Source organism: Belonocnema kinseyi, chromosome 8 (genome assembly GCF_010883055.1).
Source record: "Belonocnema kinseyi isolate 2016_QV_RU_SX_M_011 chromosome 8, B_treatae_v1, whole genome shotgun sequence".
NCBI lineage: Eukaryota > Metazoa > Arthropoda > Insecta > Hymenoptera > Cynipidae > Belonocnema > Belonocnema kinseyi.
The window spans coordinates 109613039-109633798 of NC_046664.1; the positions used below are offsets into that span (position 1 = coordinate 109613039).

General features: G+C 32.3%; 1 protein-coding gene across 10 annotated transcripts in view; it reads right to left on the bottom strand.

Annotated features, from left to right (window-relative positions):
• The window catches only part of LOC117178167 (protein groucho-like), a 397186-nt gene that overhangs the window by 138768 nt on the left and 237658 nt on the right, over window positions 1-20760 (bottom strand). For all 10 annotated transcript variants that reach the window (XM_033369453.1, XM_033369452.1, XM_033369451.1 and 7 more), the window contains one exon: window positions 17493-17537. In XM_033369453.1, coding sequence (XP_033225344.1) covers window positions 17493-17537 — 45 coding nt within the window. The remainder of the gene's footprint in view (window positions 1-17492; window positions 17538-20760) is intronic.

Consider the following 20760-nt stretch of genomic DNA (forward strand, 5'->3'; position numbering starts at 1 on the left):
AAATGCTTTTCCAACTATTATAAGAAACAATCACTTCGCCGATTCTATGCTTTATTTGTAGAATTTCATAGAAGATGACAAAAAAAGTTACTGTTGTGCATTTGCTTTGGTAAGATTGACTTGACCTTCACGTCGTTCGCTGCAGCGCGTACCTAACCGGCCAGGCACGTTTTTGGGCAGCGTCAAGATTACCGCTTGGATTTTGAAACATTCATAATTTTTGAACTATTAATCCACTTGATCTAAAACTTTCCAGAAAACTTCTTTGAACTTAAATGAACAACTTTCTCACTGAAAACTTTCCTTATCTTAAAATTCGTTCGCTAAACGAGGCGCTTGAAGGTTAAAATTCATGATTTTTGCATTGCTTAAAAAAAAAATACGAATAACTTTTTTGTTTATTACAATATTCTCGTTTTTCTTTCTTCGATAGGTTCAGAAGACTTAAACGCGTACTTTGTATTGGGGAAATCGCGAAATGATGAAAATTGGCTAAATTAGCGCGAGTTGTGGTGAAAAAAGATTGGAATTTTTCGTTTTCAAAAAATCCACTTTTTACCGATTATCTCAAAAACTACAAAACCTATAAATTTTTGCAACAGGAAAAAAAGATGCGCCTTGAAATTCTCTACAAGTATCAGTCTTTAAAGTTGAAATTATAAAGATTTTTAAAATTGACACTCAGGACAATACTTCTCAGGCTGAATCCGGCCGTGTCCCCTTTTGATCGCTAGCGGTTCAATTCTTCTTCTTCTTCTGCATCACTAGAAAACAGGGCAAATTTCACTGGCAATAAGTGATATTTCACTGGTTGTCAGTGAAAATTTTCTACTGAAGTGATTTTAGTGGGTATATCGATTAAAGTTCATACCATTCTTTGTCCATATCAGTCTCAGTTTTCTTTTTGATCGACAAAAATAACATTAAAGATAACCAAATCAAATTTTTAAGAAACGACACAAGTCACGAAAAAAATCAGTAGACAAACGTTGTTCAAACAAAAAAGATCTACAAATTTTTTCTGAATCATTTTTCAATAAGGCGTGTAGTTTTTGCTTAACCCTAAAAACTTTGCCTCCGACAATTTTTTTAGGAGGCGTACTTATTTTAAATTCTAAAGCAGGACAGTAAAAATACGGCTGTTTTAATATAAATACATATTATGAATTGCCATAATACACATTTATTGAAGTGATACATTTTTCAGGGTATCTGCGAATAAAGATTAATGCAAAAGAGGGTACAAATATTAATATAATTATGAAAAATAAAATTTGTACGTTATTTTGCAATACCAAAATTAAAAATAAGAAATTCCGGACCGAGGTACATAAATTAATATAATGGTCGAGTCTAAAATTCCGGACACTGCGTAAGTTTAAACACGTTTATGATGTGGTTCAGTCTAAGCGTACGGATCTAGAAACGGGCGGGGGAGCAAGAAAAGGGAAGGGGGCGTAACATTAATTTTAAAAGGTCTATGCATAAATGTTGGAGAAGTTCAAAGACCGAGCCTGTCTGATATATTTCAAATTTTTAAATTCTTTTATGAACAACCGTAGTTCTAGGATATACGTGTATATCAGTGTATAGCGAGGCATATACACGAAAAAAAACGATATAGCTGAGGGAACAATATTTTTGTCCTCAGAACGAGAAGGTATAGTTCTTGCACCAACACTACCAGATGGTCCTCACAGATGTTCCAGTATATACGTAACAGCTATAAAAGTCTTCCTAAACGTCATATTGATCCTGGAAATTTCAAGAAAAAATACGATACGAAGAAGCTTTTACAAAAAAAAAACGCCTCCAGAAAATAAGGCTTCCTTTCCATTTTAAGGTTAGAGTCGCACGTGTATGCGAAGCAGTGTATTGGTCCCGCGACAAATCAATATATTTTTGTACCTTTAAGCAACAATTCTTATTATTTTTCAAATTTATCAACTGAAATTGGTTCACAACAGTTTTCCTCATACTCGTGAATTGTTTCAACTTTTTCACGTTGCCCCTTGTATACGATATACTGCCCTAAACTTGACTGTACTCAAATGTACCCGAAAATCCTGACTCATTTCTACATTTTTCAGTGTACAAAGCACAGCAACTTTTTTACATAAACGACTTCAAGGTCATTTACGTAGATCATTTCTAGCTTTCATATGACCATTTTTTTATTGCGCTAGCATTTTTTTTTTGCTGAGATGTTAATCATTTTCTCGCCGGTCCCCAGTAAAAATGCTTCGATTTGAGTTCGACTTGGTTATGTCTTGAGTTCGTCTCCAAGACATCGATGTCTGGCTGCATCTCAAATCCGAGTTTAAACATAGGCCTTCGTCTTACGTTTATGGCCAATACAGGTAAAACGGCGTTTACTTGTCTAAAGTCGAGCCTTGTCTGATCGACAGTTGATTGAATATATACAGGGTGTCTAAAAAGTCTCGGAAAGGTTGGATATTTCCTAAGGTAAAATATTTTTCAAAAAAGTGAATGTTATTCCTGAATTAAATTTCAAGGATGAATTCAATGGTGACCTTCATTTTGACCTTCATGGTTTTTTAAAGGTCAACTTTATTTTTTAAAATGGAAACCCCTTTTTTTACATCTGCAATCTATAGAGCGGAAAATTCTACGTTCAGACACGTACCCAAGTCATAGATCAGTTGTAACGTTCAAGGTCAGTTAGAGGTTATTTGAAATGAACAATGTTTTCCAAGAGGTCAGTGTAATTCCTGAAGTAAACTTCAACGAGGAATTGAATGGTGATCTTCATTTTGACCTTGAAGTTGACCTTCATGGCTTTTTGAAGGTCAACTTTGTACTTTTAAATGGAAACCTCCATTTTTACATCTGCAATCGATAGAGCGGAAAATTCTACATTCAGGTACGTACACAAGTCATAGGTCAATTGTAACGTTCAAGGTCAGTTAGAGGTTATTTGAAATGAACAAAGTTTTCCAAGAGGTCAGTGCAGTTCCTGAAGTAAATTTCAACGAGAAATTTATTGGTGAGCTCTGTATTGATCTTGGTGATGATCTTCAAGGTTTTTTCAAGGTTTCTTCCAAGCAGTTTACGTTTACGTTTAGCATTACCCAGGAACAACGACGTGGACGTAGTAAATTCTGTAACCTTTGGGGTGCTTGATTAGCATGAGTCCCTTTGCCTCTCACGTTTCGGGGTGCTTGATTAGCGTGAGTCCCCTTGCCTCTCACCCTTCAGTGAAGATGTTCGAACTGAAAACCTTGAGCTTCTTGACAAGTTACAGCATTACGAATCATCTCTCTATCAATCAAAGTAGCCTGTTGCAGAATCCGATTCTGCAATTTGTGTAAGATTTGCGGTTGCGTTGAGTATACTTTGCTCTTTAAATAACCCCAAAGAAAATGTTCGAGAGGCGTCAGATCAGAAGATCTAGCAGGCCACTCGATTTCACCCCTTCTCCCAATACAACTTTGAGGGAACTGAGTATCCAAATATGCTCGAACCTCCCTACCGTAATGAGCCGCTGTTCCGTCCTGCTGGAACCAAACACTTTAAAAATTATCGCCTGTAATCTCCCTTATTCTTGGTACAATTTGGTTTCTGAGAAGCCCTTCATATGCACGGGCATTAAGATTACCATCGATGAAGAAAGGGCCTATCAATGTATCATTCAAGATAACGGCTCAAAAATTAATCTTTTGTGGATATTGTGTGTGACTCTCTAATATACAATCGGGATTTGTGTCGGACCAATATCCACAATTTTGCCTGTTTCAACCCGACGATCAGGATCGTCTTAATTGAGCTCATGTACCAGATGAACTTTGTAAGGATGGAAATTAATGCTTTTTAAAAATATTTCGCACTGTCTCAGGAGGAACATCACGCTCATCACTAGTTCGACGTAAACTAAGGTATGGGTTTTCAACAAATGCTTGGGCTATGTCCATCTGCATCTCCTTAGATCCTGCAGATTTTGGTCGACCAGTTCTCTGAAGGTCCTTGATAGATCCATGATTCATAAAGCGCCTTAGAGTTCTTTCAATTGTTGATTTTGAGACAGGATTTAACCCTTTTCCATTACGAAAAGGCGATTAAAAAGCAAACGAACTTGATCATAAAATCGAACTAGAACTCCCCAACCACGAATCATTAATATAGATACCCTCTGTCGTTCCGAAAGTTTAGCTTGTGCTATAATAATCTTTTAGCCAAAGATAGTAAGTATGTACTCGTAATACGTAAATTTAGTTTCGATTCATAATATTCGTATGGAAAAACGATATAGGACTTATGGTATCGCCTTAGGTTTTGACTTAGGTATCGAAAAACGGTATAGGACTGTATAACTCTTCGAGGAGGAACAGAAATCTCACCAGAATACCTGGAACTTTTAATGAAAAAATTTTCTTATGATTTTACAATATTCAAAACGCTATAACCAAGATCAATACAGAGCTCACCAATGAATTTCTCGTTGAAATTTACTTCAGGAATTGCACTGACCTCTTGGAAAACTTTGTTAATTTCAAATAACCTTTGACTGACCATGAACGTTACAATTGACCTATGACTTGTGTATGTACCCGAACGTAGAATTTTCCGCTCTATTGATTGCAGATGTAAAAATGGAGGTTTCCATTTAAAAGTACAAAGTTGACCTTCAAAAAGCCATGAAGGTCAACTTCAAGGTCAAAATGAAGTTCACCATTGAATTCCTCGTTGAAATTTACTTCAGGAATGACCTTCACTTTTTTGAAAAATATTTTACCTACGGAAATATCCAACCGTCCCGGGACTTTTTGGACACCCTGTATATTGTATAAAAATATACAAGATTGTTTAATCATTAACAAAGATTAGCTTTTATGACAGTCACAATGACCCTTTTTGTTAGGACCGGTATACAATCGAAGTTATCAACCGCTCTTATTGGAGATATAAAAATTTGACTCAAGAGATAAATTTATGTCTTCAATACATAGAAACTTGTCTCCAAAGACATAAATTGAAATCTGGCTCCGTCTCAAAACTGAGATATGCTTAAGTCGAAATTTTCGACTTCAGCATGTCTTGATTGGTGGCAATTCAATCCGAACTCAAGTCGAAGCATTTGTACTCGGGATAGTAGTTATAAGCAATTTCTCTGTGCGTCAGCGAAGAGTAGTAAACACATCCACAGTTACTTTTGCTATCTGGTAGCGGTTTTATTACTTTTTATACTCTTATTATGGAAACATGTTTATCTGTATCTATTATATCTTTTTCTTTTACAGTACTTTATGTCTCTATGATAACTTTTTTGTCGATTTCGTTTAAAGAGTCTATACTCCTTTTTCATATTTCGTTTCCATCAGCAGTAAAATTTAAAAAAATATAATTCATCTAATAACATCATGAAAGTTTCGTGCAACAAAGAAAATTCATGAAACCATGAAATCTGTTGGTATATTTTACAGAATGCGCAGAAATTGAACGACTCACAATCAGTACACAGAGGTCCACTATGTGTTTATGCGGTTATTTAAAGAGCGTGAGACCAAACTGGGACATTGCCAGCGAGTAGTAAAGTGGTGGCTTTTGGGGTTGCCGGATGAAACAAATATCGAGTGAGAGCTTCAGAAGGAGAGACACAAGGCATGACTGAGAAGGACTGCAAAATACAGAAACTGGAAGAGGGATAGAGAAAAGGATAGGGAGCAAGAGAGAAACCCAGAGAACCGAATAGGACGAAGAGAAATGAAAGCGAGGGTGGAAAGCTTCCCAAGGGCGGGAAACGGAATTGTGTTTGCTGAGGAGGGCGCTAAAAAGGGTAAAGGGTAGAAACGGAGGGTTCTAACCTTATAGGAGAAGATTGCTTTCATTCGGAGATTAAATTGAAGAGGATTACAGAAATGTGCCACGAAAATGTATATCTGTCACCAGCCTCCACAGACACTCTCTTTCAACCTTTCAACATTTCCACACTTCACCCACAAACCTTTCCCCTTTTCACCAAGCAAGCGCTCCTCAAATTTCATTAAACAATTATTTCTCAGATTAATTACACAAGTTTCAGTTGTTTCTTCTTTTTAGAGAATTTTGTCTTTGTTTTTTAATTGAATCACAAGCAGTAGAGAAAATTTATTCCACAAAGTAAACTGCGCGTTAAAAAAAGCAAACGATGTACAAATTAAATTTAATGCTGGAAAATGTAAATTTATGTTCTCTAAAGAAATTAAATTTATATATGAAAATTCAAGGCCTTGACTACGTGAACCGAAATTTCGGTAAGAATAGTCGCATTCTTTCTATATGAATAGCGGAACCTGGAAAATAGGCTATTTGAAAAAAGGCATCCAGAACAAGTAAAAGAATAACTTTGAAATCGTTTGACTGTATAAGCGATTCCTAATAGAGTTTGTCATTCAGGGCAAGCCCTAAAATGTGTTTTTTAAACCCCCAAGAAATACTCCAAAACATTTTAAAACACTGAAATAAAAAAACTGCTTGAGCACAAAAACAAAACTTAAAAACATAGTATTAGATTTTTTAAATGCTTTTATATAGTAAATACATGTAAACTACACACCTTTAATAAATAAATTAGAAATGAAACATCGAGTTTTCAAATATTGAATTTTTCAATATTGCATTGGAAATTCTACACTTAACAAAATTGTAATTCCACATAAAATAGCGTAAATATTATTTTTAATAGATTTGGCAAAAAATGTTCATTGAAGTCTCTAGAATCTAATGCATAAATAATATACATATGCATTTGACAAAAGTATTAAAATGCATTAAAAAAATGTATATGTGCACGTTAAAATGAAAAGGGCCTTAGAGGTCTTGTTTTGCAAACTAGTGCATTGGCATTTTTCCCTCACAAAATGGAAGGCTCTCTATGATTTCCTTTAAAAAATAGAGATAGAGGAAATAATTGGTTCCTGCAAAGCTGGCCATCTGGGACTTGCAAACATGTTGTAGCGGTGTTAGTACACTTAGAAAGGTACGTATTTAAATAGCTTTGTCAGTATATTAAATTCAAATACTTAATAAATGTAAAAGCTCTGTAGATGAATTCATATATTTCAATTTAAAATTGAGGCTATTGCGTGGATAAAATCTCCTATAACCTCAAAATTGAAACGATCTAAAATAGTAAATCTACCAAGTTCACAATATTTTAAATTTCTATTTCAAAAAGCCATGTTTTTATAGTTAAAATAATTATTAATAAGTGTTCATAAAATTCAGAGGTCACAGAGGTTCAGCAGCTCAATTTTAGGGGAAATGGGGGATTTTTGCCTCGAAAAAAGGGATTTTTGTAAAAAAGGATGAAATATTTTTTCTTCAAAAACTACTAACGTAATCAACAAAAGTTAATAAATTTACCACTTTTATAAGAAACTACAAATTTTCTTATCAAATAAAATTACATTATGATTATCGCGAATTATTTTGTCCTTTAAGAACAAAAATTGATAATGTTAATTAAATCACGTCAGATGTTCATTTTTCTACGTTTTCTGCGCAAATAAAAAAAGCTCACATTTTAGGAGACAGTTGAATTTCCAAAAAGAACGTTACTTTGTAGCCAAGAAAGATACATTTTCGACCAACAAAGATGAATTTTAAACAAAATAGTTATTCTTCAACCAACAAAGTTAAATTTTTAATCAAGTAGTCGATTTTTCAAAAAACGAGACAAACGTGAATAAATGTATTAAATCATTATTTCTTCTCATGTGAATGCAGCTAACCTATATACATCCATCACGACATTCATTTTTTGACACTCTGAGAATGCATACTAGGATTAGAAGACTTAGGGCCGGTTCCACCAACCTCATTAAAATCATTGGTTAACTAACAGCAGGTTAAATGTAATGTCATAGTTAAGCGTCGATTATATAGTCGCGCGTTCCACCACGTTTTTGTAGATCCCGGTTATCTAACCATATAGTCTTTTTGAAGTAACTCCTATTTTACTTTTAACCATTCGCGTGATTGGCTACTTGTCGGTCGAGTGAAAAGCAAAGCAATATTGCCGTGCACGACAAATCCAAATAAAGTTCACTTCACGCTCGTGTCCACACTGACCTAAAAAAAGTGAATTTGTATGTGTCTTTTATTCCTGTTATGTTTCTTTTTTATTCATGTTATCTGTGATAAGATGGAAGAAAATAAAGTGAGATCGCCTAATTTTCTTCTTAATGATCCTTCCATTTGATTCACCAGATCATTTACACAAGCTTTTCTTAAGCGAAATCTCGTTTGAAAATCAATGTCGTCAAAATTATCAAAGAAATCCATTTTTCTTAGAAAATTCGCGGTCTTTGGCGGATCAATTCAAAAATGTCTTCTCCCATTTCGTCATCAGAAGACCTCAGAACTTCTTCCAAAAACTCCATATTTCACAACGACACTGCACTTTTTAGGTTAAAGGACGATTAAACCGCCCTAAACGACCAATCGTGACCGGTTAGATTTAACGATTATTAATGCGAGTTAACCGGCTGTTAAAAAATGGTGGAACGCGTAACTAGCTTTAACCGAGGATTACGTTTTTAACCGAGGTTGGTGGAACCGGCCCTTACAGTTATTATAATTTAAGATTAAACCAATATATTTCACTAAACTTCTAAGGTTGACACCACTTTTAATCAATATTACACGTAATTATTCCACACAAGTCGCACATTTCGCATGTAAACAAATAGAACGAGACTGTTTATAAAGGTTAGCCGAGTGGCCGTCAGACTTCGCATTTTCGTTCCCACCGCGAATATCCTGGAGACGCAGCGTCTCCAGAACGTGGGATTTTTCGGCCCCCACCACTCTTCCAGCTGGGAGCGACACATTCAAACGTAGTGTGTCAGTGAGTCGGCTCTGCTATATGTTGCGTAGCCCAGCCTCCTGTAGAGCCGAAAATGCACGAGCACAAGCCCGAGCCCCCCCCCCTCGACTTCATGATTCGTTTTCGGTGTTTAACTGGCTATTTGGAGGAGTTTTTAAGTAAAATGAATTTTCACTGGGTGTCAAGAGAATGAAAGTTCAGGCAATTTTGCTATGTTCTATAATTTTAGAAAAAAATAAGGAAATTAATTCTTATCAAGTCTTCTTGCGCAATTGTGTTGCGCTATTTGAAACATTTATTTTGGTTTAAAAAATGTGCTTTCAAATTTGCGTAAGTTTAAGAGATATTCGGGAATTTTGAAACGATTAGAAAATAATATGAATTTGTAAAGATTTTTTAAAGAATTTTTTAAGGTCTCACGAAAATGAAAAAAATTCTTTTAGGTTTCTACGAATAATTAATATAATTTTTTATTTTGAAAAACTGATTTTAAAAAATTCCAATACATTTTCAACCATGTTTAAAATGTTCAATAAAGAATCTGAAGATTTTAAGGCAATCTTTTTCATTTTGCAGAATTTCAAAAAAATCAGGAAAAATTTAAATAGTTTTCAATGATTAGAAAGTTTCAATTTGGTAAGGTTATAATAAATAGATCAAAATGGAGTAAATGCAATAGACATTCAGAAATTTTCAAAGGATTCAAATATAATTAAAACTTGTAAAGATTTCTCAAGAGTTTTGAAAGTTTTGACGAAAATGTAAAAAAATTATTTTAGGTTCCTAGAAATAATTAAAATAATTTTTGATTTTGAAAAATGTGCTTTAAAAGAAAATTAAAGAAGATTTCGATACACATCAAACAATTTCCTAAAATTTCGAAAAAGAGTGTAAAAGGTTTTAAAATCAAAATTTTTTAATTCGATAACATTACAAATTTAAAAAAAAAATTTGAATAATCGAATAAATTCAATAATTTTTTAGTAGAATTAATGAGATTTAAAAAGAATTTAAACTTCAGAGTAGCTTTGGAAACGTGGGATAAACTGATTTAAAAAACTGAAAAATCTAACAATTCTTTTCGAAGAATAAGAAAGATGCGCCTGGAAATTGTGTACAATTATCAATCTTTCAAACTGAAATTCGAATGATTTATAAAAAAATTAATTTCAGCACATTTCTTCTCAAGCAGAATCCCCGTTTTTAATCGCAAGAGGTTCAATTATTTCCAATCAGAATAAGTAATTACATAAATTTTGAAAATTCAAAAAAGATCACTTGGAATAAGTTGAATGAGATTTAAAAAAAGTTTATTTTAATTACACATACAATTTCTTGAATTATTTCTAAAAACTTGGAAACATTAAAAATTGCAGTATTTAAATACACTTAACATTTAAGACTTTTATATTAGATTTTGATAAAATATAATAGATATGTATGTAAAATGAAAAAATAATAATAAAAGTCGATAAACGAAGGACTTTCAGATAATGAAAGATAATGAAAGGAACTCCTTGCAAAAAAATGTAAATAATTGTTTTGGAATGAATTCTAACAGAAAATTAAAAAAAATATTACAAAACATTTTTTATTATTTCCTAAAATGTCTAAAAAGTACGTAAAATATTTTGACGCAAAATGTTGTAATTTTTCTATGTTACTTAACTTTAGAAAAATTAAGGAATATAATTCTTTCAAATTTTGGTAAGTTTGAGAGATATTCAAAAATTTAGAAACGATTCAAAAATAATTAAAACTTGTAAACATTTTTAAAGGAATAATAAAAATAATTCTTTATTTCCAACAATTAATTTGAAAACATTTTTTATAAACATTTCGAAACATTGCAAAAGATTTCCAATATTCTCAAAGCATCTGAAAAACTTTAAAGGAATGTACTTTTTAATTTTGCAGAATGAAAAAAAATCAGGAAAAATTTGAATAATTTTTAAAGATTGGAGATTGAAAGGTCTGACAAGATTAAAAAAACATAATTATTTTTCTAATAATCGTTTAAAAGTTTTAAATAATTTTTTATTTTAAAAAATGTAATTAAAAAAAAATTCAAGCAGATTTTTAAACACGTCAAACGATTTCCTCAAATTCAAAAGAAGAGTGTAGAAGATTTTAAAGCAAAATGCTTTAATTGGATAAGATTATTAAGTTAACAAAAAGTAAATAATCAAGTGAATTCAGAAAGTATTTAGTAGACTTAATGAGATTCAAAAAAATTTAAATTTTAGAAGTGTTTTAAAAACGCAAGATAAACTTTAGGAACTTTAAAAGAATCTTGAAAGGTTCCAGGAGAATAAACATAATTTCTTAAAATGCTTGGGAAAATTTAGAAGATTATAAGGAAATTTGTTTCTACATTTTGAAAATCTTTTTTTTTTTTAGTTTTCTTAAAAATCTTATAATAATTTTTTAAATCTAAATTTATAAACAAACTGATAATACTTATTTTATTGTATTTGAAATCTTTTCAAAATCTTTAATGCCTTAAAATACTTATCTCAACATTACAAAATTTAGCTTTTACAATTTTCTTGTAATTGTACAAAAATTGTAATTGAAATTGATTGTAAATAATTGTAAAATAAATCCAACAGAATTTATTTTATAAAGAAATATCTCATGATTATAAAAAGAGAAAAAAATTGTAAAGGTAAGACCGAGGGTCTGGCCGAGGGTCAAACATGATACGAAAAACCGTCGTGAAATTTCTAAAATAAAACTGTACTCTCTATTCATTAATTTTTTAAATTAAACATAATAAAATTTTTATAAATATTGCCAAAATTTATTTGAATATGATAGACGTTGATTTTTATTATAAAAATTCCTGCAAATAGTTGGTGTCTTTTTAATTTTACGATATGTGTGTACCATGTTTAACCTTAGGAAATAGATTTCAGGAAAAAAATTATAAAAATATATGCATTAGTTAGTAAAATACTATGAAGAATCTCCTTACAAATTATAGTTGAAGTTAAAGAAATAGATATTTCTGTTATCGTTTTTTAGCACATGATTTTTCACGAAACGTAAATCAGATTAAAATACACTTAAAAAAATTAAAATAAGAAAGTTCAGATATTCATGTAGTTTTCTGTTCAGAAAATCCCACACATTTTTTAATGAAATTCCTTTCCGCAACCACATTCAAAGGAAAATTTTACAACATTTTTGTCAAATGATTAGTCTTTTGAATGAGGTCAAGTTAGTAACTTTGTGGATTTCTCTCTTAAAATCCTCAAAATTGTGATTATAGCCTAAAATAGCATAAAAAGAGATAAATCAAAAAAGAACCATGAGGACTTTAAATTTTGTTATTTTAATAGATTTAAAAAAATATTAGAAAAGATCGAGTCTTTTTAAAAGATGTTTAGGACATTTAGAAGTTTGGAAGATATCAACGAATATTTGAGAAATTGTTGAGAAATTTTTTCAACTTTAAATATTTCTAATACGTTTAAAGCAAAATAAATCTAAAAAAATATTTTTAACTCATTACATTCTTCTTAAAATTTTTAAAAAGCATTCAAGATGTAAAAAACTTTACTTATATAATCTTCTAAATTTTTCACAGGATTTTTAAGAAAAATAATTTAATCTCCTTGAAATCTTTGGGAATTCCTTTAAAGTTCTAAAGTTAATTTTTTTGAAATCTTTGAAAATGTACATTTCCAATAAATTTAAGTTTAAAATTAGATTTGAATCTCTACCATTCTTCTAAATATTTCTTGAATTTACTGGATTATTGACGTCTTTTAAAACTTTTTAATCTTATCAAATTGAAACATTTTGCTTTAAAATCTTCTACACTCTTCTTTTAAATTTTAGGAAATCGTTTGATGTATTTCAAAATCTTTTTGAATTTTTGTTTATAGTACATTTTTGTAAATAAAAATTATTTAAAATTTTCAAACGATTATTAGAAAAATAATTCTTTTTTTCTAATATTTTCAGACCTTCTAATCTTCTAATTTTCAAGAATTATTCAAATTTCTTTTGATTTTTTGCAAGTTTTAATTATTTTATTTTCTAATCGTTTCAAAATCTTCTCTCAGAATTCCTTTAATTTCATTTTTGGTTGAAAAATAATTTTTTTAATGAAATCCTAACTATATGTTTAAAACTGAACTATTCTGCTGTAAATTCGATTGTTTTTTTTTACACTTTTTAATTGAAAATTCATTTGTTCCATCGAAAATTAAACTATTTTAAATTAAACATTTTTTTAAATAACTATTTTGGTTGATAATTTACTGTTTTGTTGAAAATTCGATTTTGTTGTTATTGAAAAAGATTTTCTTATACTAAAAATTTAACTGTATCATTTTTGGTTGAACTTTTTTGTTAAGAAATTGACCTTTCTCAGTCAAAATTTTTTTATTTTTGGTAGCTTTTTATTTGTTAAACATCCATTGTTTACTAAAAATATGACTAAGGAATGCAGCCCTAAATTTAAAACATTTTAGACCCAGAAGTCTTGTCTTCTATGTCTATTTACATCAAGTCAATTATATTTGCCTCTTCGCAATAAGCCTAATGGTTCCTAAGGTAACTCGGGATTTCAAAATCTGAATAAATTTGAGGAGCAGCTAGATCGTCATTCGTGAGGTCGGAAGAGCTCGGGTTCCTGCTTGTGCATTTTCGGCTTTACAAAGGCTGGGCTTCGCAGCATTTAACAGAGCTGACTCACAGACACGCTACGTTTGAATGTGTCGCTCCCAGATGGAAGAGAGGTGGGGGCCAAAAAATCCCACGTTCTGGACACACTATGGAGACGATCTTTCGCCCAAGTTCACCCCCTACTCTTTAGCTTTTACAATCGTTTTCGAGCACGCGCACCGCGTGCAACTCTCAATCTAAGGCAGCTGAGCGCAGTCCAGCGTTCAGCTCGAAATTAGTTGTCTGCTCCATTTTTAAATAATTATTTAATTACTGACGTATACCACTTTTAGATAGTTCAATTTTTATTTATCCCTAAATAAACGTTTTATTTAAATAGATTGTACTAATGAGATTTACAGAGAATCTTTTAAGGAATAAGGTAAACCCTACAGCATTATTATGGATGTGAACTTTATGCATTCGAGAATGCCGAATTATACGCCAAAATTCGAGTCTTTTATGCGGTGATTATGCGGTGAAAATTCTGAAATTATGCAAGCATTATACGTTCAAAAATACAGGTCTAGCCACTATTATGCATTACAGGTTGGAAAAATATATTTTAAACAACAGGGAAAGAATAAGCAAATATTATAGTGAAATTATTTGCTCTTAAGGGGGTCGTCTCATGAAAGTCTGAAAAAATCTATTTTTTTCTTTTTAATCGATAGAAAAACCATTTAGGAATGTGCATATAAAATGTTAAATGAAAATTCGGAATATTTCTAAAGATACAGTCCGTAGAGTGTCTCGGCGCACGAGCGGGTCAGTCACGCTGTGCGGGACTTGTTAATTCTCGCATTATCTGTCGGGAAAAAGTCTAAAGTTGGTGTGCATAAGTGTGTTTCACCGTTGAATTGTATTTTCGGGCGGTTTCGGCTTTGAGGCGCGTTTTCTCAAAACCAATTTTTTCAAACTAGCGTGCATGATTACACAAAAGTTTTCCATCGATTGACCTCAACTAAATTTTCATTTTTTGCTAATATGCAACAATATTAACAAATTTTACAGCGAAAAATCGAAAATTTTGATTTTAACAGAACAAAATGGTACATTTTCTATTATCTTTGGATTTTTAATGGATCATATAGAATAAATAAGTGTACTAAGTAAAAAAAAATTTCATTGATTTCAGACAAAAATTACGGACGCTATCCTGCGCGCCATTCAACGACTCCTGCCGCGACGCATCCCAGTCCACAATGAATAACGCCGCCATTTCGCAAAATTTTGACTTGGTTTTTTTTTTTGTAATTTTGTTCAGAAGTACTGAAAAATAAATGTAAAAGATCATGGATGTATATCATTTCTTTTTTGACAAAAAAAATCTTGAAAAGAACCTTTTTTTCCGGGTGTTTCATGAGGTGACTCCCTTAAAACAAATAAACTTCTGTTTATTATATATGACATTAGACACATTACACAACACAAGGTTCATCTCATCATATTAGTGTTAATTTTTTTCGAAATTAATCATCAGGAATCTGAAACATAAATCAATAAGACTTGAATACGAATGGAATTATCAAAAACAGAACCCTTATCAACGATATCTTTAAAATAATCCATCTTATTGATTGGACGATTTCATATCACTTCCGAAGTACATACACAACGCAACTTCAACATTTGCAGGAGAAAGTCTATTCCGCTTTGGAGTAAGGATGTCACTATAGGCACTGAAACCCCTCTCAAAGTCAACATTAGAGACCGAACATGTAATACTTGCATACCATGCATCACAAAGTCAGGATGACCAGCTTTCATTGACAACAAGGCGTTAACCGCAAGGTCAACTTCAACTTCCTCAATATCCCTTGTTTTCTTCGTTATCGCAGTCTTGGTATTCTCTTTTACAATATCTAATAAAACAGAATGTAGAACAGAGAAGTTTGGAAACGGGATAGATTCTAAAAGGACAGCATGGCATCATTTTGCAGGGGCAAATAAAGATCTAGCTGATTCGAAAAAATCCTTGGCAGTATCTTCAGTCATAAAGCCTTTTAGAAGTTTATCACATGCAGTTGCCACTGACTGGATTCTTTATAGTAAACGTTTCTGTCGTTCATCAGATACAGCATCAAGACTAGATTTAGTTTCGGAAAAGTGTACACTCTTGACATATTTTGCATTCTTTACAATAGAGTGAGCTTTACGCACTTTTCTCACCTTTGAGTACAATACGCGTGACAGAGGGTACTTAGATACCTCAAATTTAACTAGCAGATCTGATGCAGAAGTACTATAATATTAAAACTAAACTAAAATTTGACAGCCTTAACAGACTAATTCTAAGGCCAATCACGTTGCTGTGCGAGACAGATAGCTCATTCCCCAGCTCCAGTCAGTGGTGTCAGAACAGTAGAGGATAGGCATGTTAAGATTGCTAGAAAAGTAGAGGATACCCAAGCTGAATTCCCCAGATATGAAGTTGTTCGATATTTAAGATGAAAATGTATTTCTGTACGCGTAATAATAGCATCCTGATATTTGGCTACGGCCGTCAGGTAGCCTTAATTGTTCGCGAGGCCTGAATTAAAAAAAAGCATTAGGAAAACCTACAAATTCAATTTGATCAAAATAAAAAAATATTTGATCAAGTTTTTTATTACGAGACACTAATCCAGAAAGTTTGAAATATTGTTCAAAGCATTACTTTATTATTAAAGTTAAATATTATTATACCATTTTAACAACATTATTATTAATAATAATTAGTTTAATTTCATTACTTTAAACAAATATTTATTTAAATTAGAAATAAAAAATACGAGAACTGAATCTAAAATTATTAATGGAGTATAGAACTATACAATTAAAATAATAATTTATTTTTCGTCAATATGTAAATTTGTACTTAATTCTCGTACTGTTTGTTTCGTAATTATTCGAATTGAAATAACAGAACCCCGATTTAAACTTTCTGTCAAAAAATACAAAAATTTATATTTATAACTCGAGCATTAAACCTATTTTAGGCAATAAATAATGCTTTTAAAAATATAGTATACATTATGAATATTCATGCGTTAAAAAAAGAGATTCGATAAACTAGACTGGAGGGCATCGGAATCCCACCCCTGGTAATTTGCATCATGCTCATAACTAGACATCTAGTTTCACAAAGTGCAATTCACATACCTTCAACTTTTCTAAGAACATGGCATGCTTGACATCAAGTACTGGGATACGATCATTTGAGATTGGGATACTTCAACTGCATTAATTTAAGTGAAATACTGAGATTATTAAAATAACTAGAAAGAATATGTAGGGTTCTTACAGGCCTATTTTTGCCAAAAAATTATGAATTTATTTTAATGACTGCTATTAATTAATTATTTTACTTCAGTGTACCTGGACTGTATAACATTTTAGTGTAACCCTTGTCGAAAAATTATTGTCATTGTTAAAGAAACAATTAAGATTATTTATTGTTTCTTTGTCTGATTTAGAATCTAACATTTAGTTTAGAAGTAAGTTTAAGAGGAGAAGTGAGAGCTCAGTAGGAATTAATTTCCGTTTTTGGGAAGACGAGAATAAGGAAGGATGTAACAAGAGTGACTGGAGAGAAGTTTCCGATACCGCGATAATTTTTCGACGATTTAGTGCAAAGGGTGGAAATGATAGAACCCTCTCACCCCATTGAGCAACAGCCCTGGATGCAAGAGTGAGAAATGATCGGCCGCTAATGCTAATGAATATCAGCCAGCTTGGGAACTGGGGAAGGCGTTCAGGGTTTAGTTTAGCCTACGCTCGCAAAAGGGTCCTGATGAGAGGGAGGGTCATGCTGCTTTTAAGAAGATTGCTGACAAGGGACCATCGTCAATTAGCCGAAATTACAAGATTTCCTGACCGCTGCAATAACCGATACGTCAACCCCTGTCATCTGATACGTAATTAAACACAATACTTTTTAAAATCAAATTTTTTGTTCGCCTCAGTACAATTTTTTGTAATTTAATTTGCCAATTGTCTCACTCACCTGCTTGGTAATCTCGATGTTGAAGCCACATGACATCTCATAATACTGCAACAAAAAAAGAGACTTAATTACAAATACAATCCTTTATAAAAAATTTAAAATTCGATTGTTATCGTATATAGTTAGTTTTAAGTATATACATTTAAATAAAAAAATTGTATTTTGCTTTAAAAGTTAAAAGCAGTAAAATAGGATATTCTGATTTAACAAATTATGAACAGCTATTTGCATGAAGTAGCATGAATCACGGTGAAAATTTCCCGTGTTCTTCAAAAATAGTTTTATTTTGACTAAAATGTAATTTTTTGTTTAGAAAATACTATTGCATTCAAGCATGGGGGTGTGAATGTTCTTTCTCTCTCGGCAAATCAGGAGAGTTCGAACGTTTTTTTCGGGACAACACGGACACTTGAGTGCACTGACAAACGATGGAAAATTGGATAAATAGATGATAAATTGTATGAAAACAAACAAAAAATGAGAAGATAAATAGACGAATTAATGCATTATCTATAATAATACATAGAAAAAGTATATCTATGAATAAATAGTTGAATAAATGTATTAATAAAAAAATAAACGAAAATGTAGATGGATATTTCGACAAGAGTCAAACGACATGACTCTTGTCACCAAATACATCTAAATCTTATTAATATACCTTAATCACACGTAGGATTTAACATGTCAAATTTCATTCAATTTTAAATTAACGAAAATATGCTATTTTCAATGTTTATTGAAAATTTAACAATTTTTTATGGAATAATAAATTTTTCAATAAACGATCATAAATAAATTATTTATTTGAAACTGATGTATTTTTAAAACTAAATTATAATTTCAGATCGCAGAATGCCGATGATTCATGAAAGAAAAAGCCTGTTTAGAAATATACAGTGGGATCCTAAAACAAAGCTTACTCTATTCGTGCGTTTCGTTTGTATTTTCGACTTTATTTTTACGAATATGTATAACATTTTTGTTCAGATTTGAAAAGATCATGTTTAAATAATTAAAATAACTTCTGTCATTATCTTATTTTTATATAACATTCTGAAAACTTAAAAAATTATTTTCAATGTGTCCGAACTGTCCCGGAAAAATTTTAATCCCCGAATTTTTCATGATTGAACAATCAGATATAATATCCTGACTTTAAGGATTTATTTTCAAGGGTTTAGAGTTTTAGGCTAACGATTAGGATTTTTGAAATATTTGGTTTTTCGTTTTTTCGAGTGAGACAGCGATTTCAAAAGAGGAGTCCGAACTCTTCCAGACTTATGTACCCTACATATGTGTCTGTTTGTATGTAGCTATGAATGAGTCAAATTTCGACTTTAATCATCTCGCACACGGTAAGAGGAAATGCGATGGGGGAAAACGAGAAAATAACATTTTCCACAATCTCAGCTGTCATCATCAAATTTCGTGGCCACGTGAATGCAGTGCGATACTTCCCCTCGACGTTCCAAGTTCCAATGAGTTACAATGAGCTTCACGCCCCAACAATCTACCCTAGTGCACATCAATACAAAAGAAAAGAACAAAAAAAAAAAGATGTAAGTGTTAGAGTAAAAACTCTATATTCCATTTATGGCTATGCTTATGAGTGATGTGAGCCAGTGGTGCATTGAGTCATGATTGATATTAAGAGTGGGGAGAGCTTTTCAAACGGCGGAAGAGCACGTAACAGGTCATGGGCCCAGTGTGAGTGGCTTGTAAGAATAAAAGTGAACTGTGAATACGAAACGTATTGCGCAGATTGACAATGCCTACAGATAATACGGCAGCAGACTACGCACATAATTTGTCGAAACTTGAGCAGTTGGCGACAAAAATGAAGAATCTCGGTAGTACAATTGCAGATTCAATGTTATTGAGACGCGTACTATCGGTTTTACCGGCAAAATATAATCATTTTCATAGTGCGTGGAATTCCGTGGACGAAACGAAGAAGACAATGGAAAATATTACGGCGAGATTGATGTCCGAGGAAATGAGAATTGAAGCTCAAAATAATTCTGAAGAAACGACGGTGGCTTTGTTCACGAAAGCTAAGTCGGGAACCTACAATTCAAACAATTTTAAACAACAAGAAAGCTGGCCAAAGTAATATTAAAAAGAAGTGGAGTAATTTTGATTGTTATAATTGTAGTAAATCAGGTCACTTGAAAAAGGATTGTAGTGGTTCTTATTCGTATGGGTCGAAAAATCATATACAAAGAAATTGTCCGAAAAGAAGTGAGAAATCGGATGTGCAGGACGGAGCAAGTTCGGCAAAGGAACATGAGGCATTAAAGGCTAAACACATATTTCTTGGAAGCAGCAGTCCTGTTGATAGCAACGATTCATGGGTACTGGACTCAGGGGCGAGCGATCACATGACTTATCAGAAGAAATATTACAGCGAATATGAGGAGTTCAAGATTCAGATGAGCGTGAAAACGGGTAATGGTAATATGGCAAACATCATAGATTAATTTTCCATGGGAGAGTCGATCGCGCCACGAAGGTTCGTGAAGTGATTCACACCGATGTGTGCGGGCCAATGCAGCAAGAGTCTCTCGGTAGGAAGCGATATAGTTTGATTTTCAAGGATGAATTTTCGGGTTATAGAAAAATTTATTTTTTGCGAGAAAAGTCAGAAGTATTCGAACGGTTAAAGTTTTTCTGTCTTGAAATTGAAAATCGGTTTGGCGAAAATGTCAAAGAGATTCACAGCGATGGCGGTAAAGAATATGTCAATAAAAACATTGAGCAATTTTTAAAAAGTAAAGGCATAAAGCATACAATAAATGTTGCATACACGCCACAGCAGAACGGGGTCGCGGAACGTAATAATCGAATCGTAATTGAGGCGGCGCGATCCATAATTTATTCTAATTCTGACTTGCCTTTGTTTTTGTGGGCGGAAGCTATGAATACTGCGGCATATGTTATAAATCGAACAGGTCCAACTAAACACCCTGGCAAAACGCCTTTTGAGCTGTGGCATGGAAAAGCATCAAACTTAGATAATCTGAAGGTTTTTGGAACTGAGTGTTTTGTTCATATACCAGAAAAAAGTGAAAGGAGCTTAATAAAAATGAAACAAAGGGGTTTTTAGTTAGATACATTGGAAATTGCAAAGGATATCGAATTTATGTGCCTAGTTTGAGAGACGTGGTTTTACCAGGTGTATACATATGAAACCGGTATTGCCATTTAGCGGCCAGTAGGCACACTTGTAGGCACTGTCGGAACTTACCATTTGTGCTAATTGGCG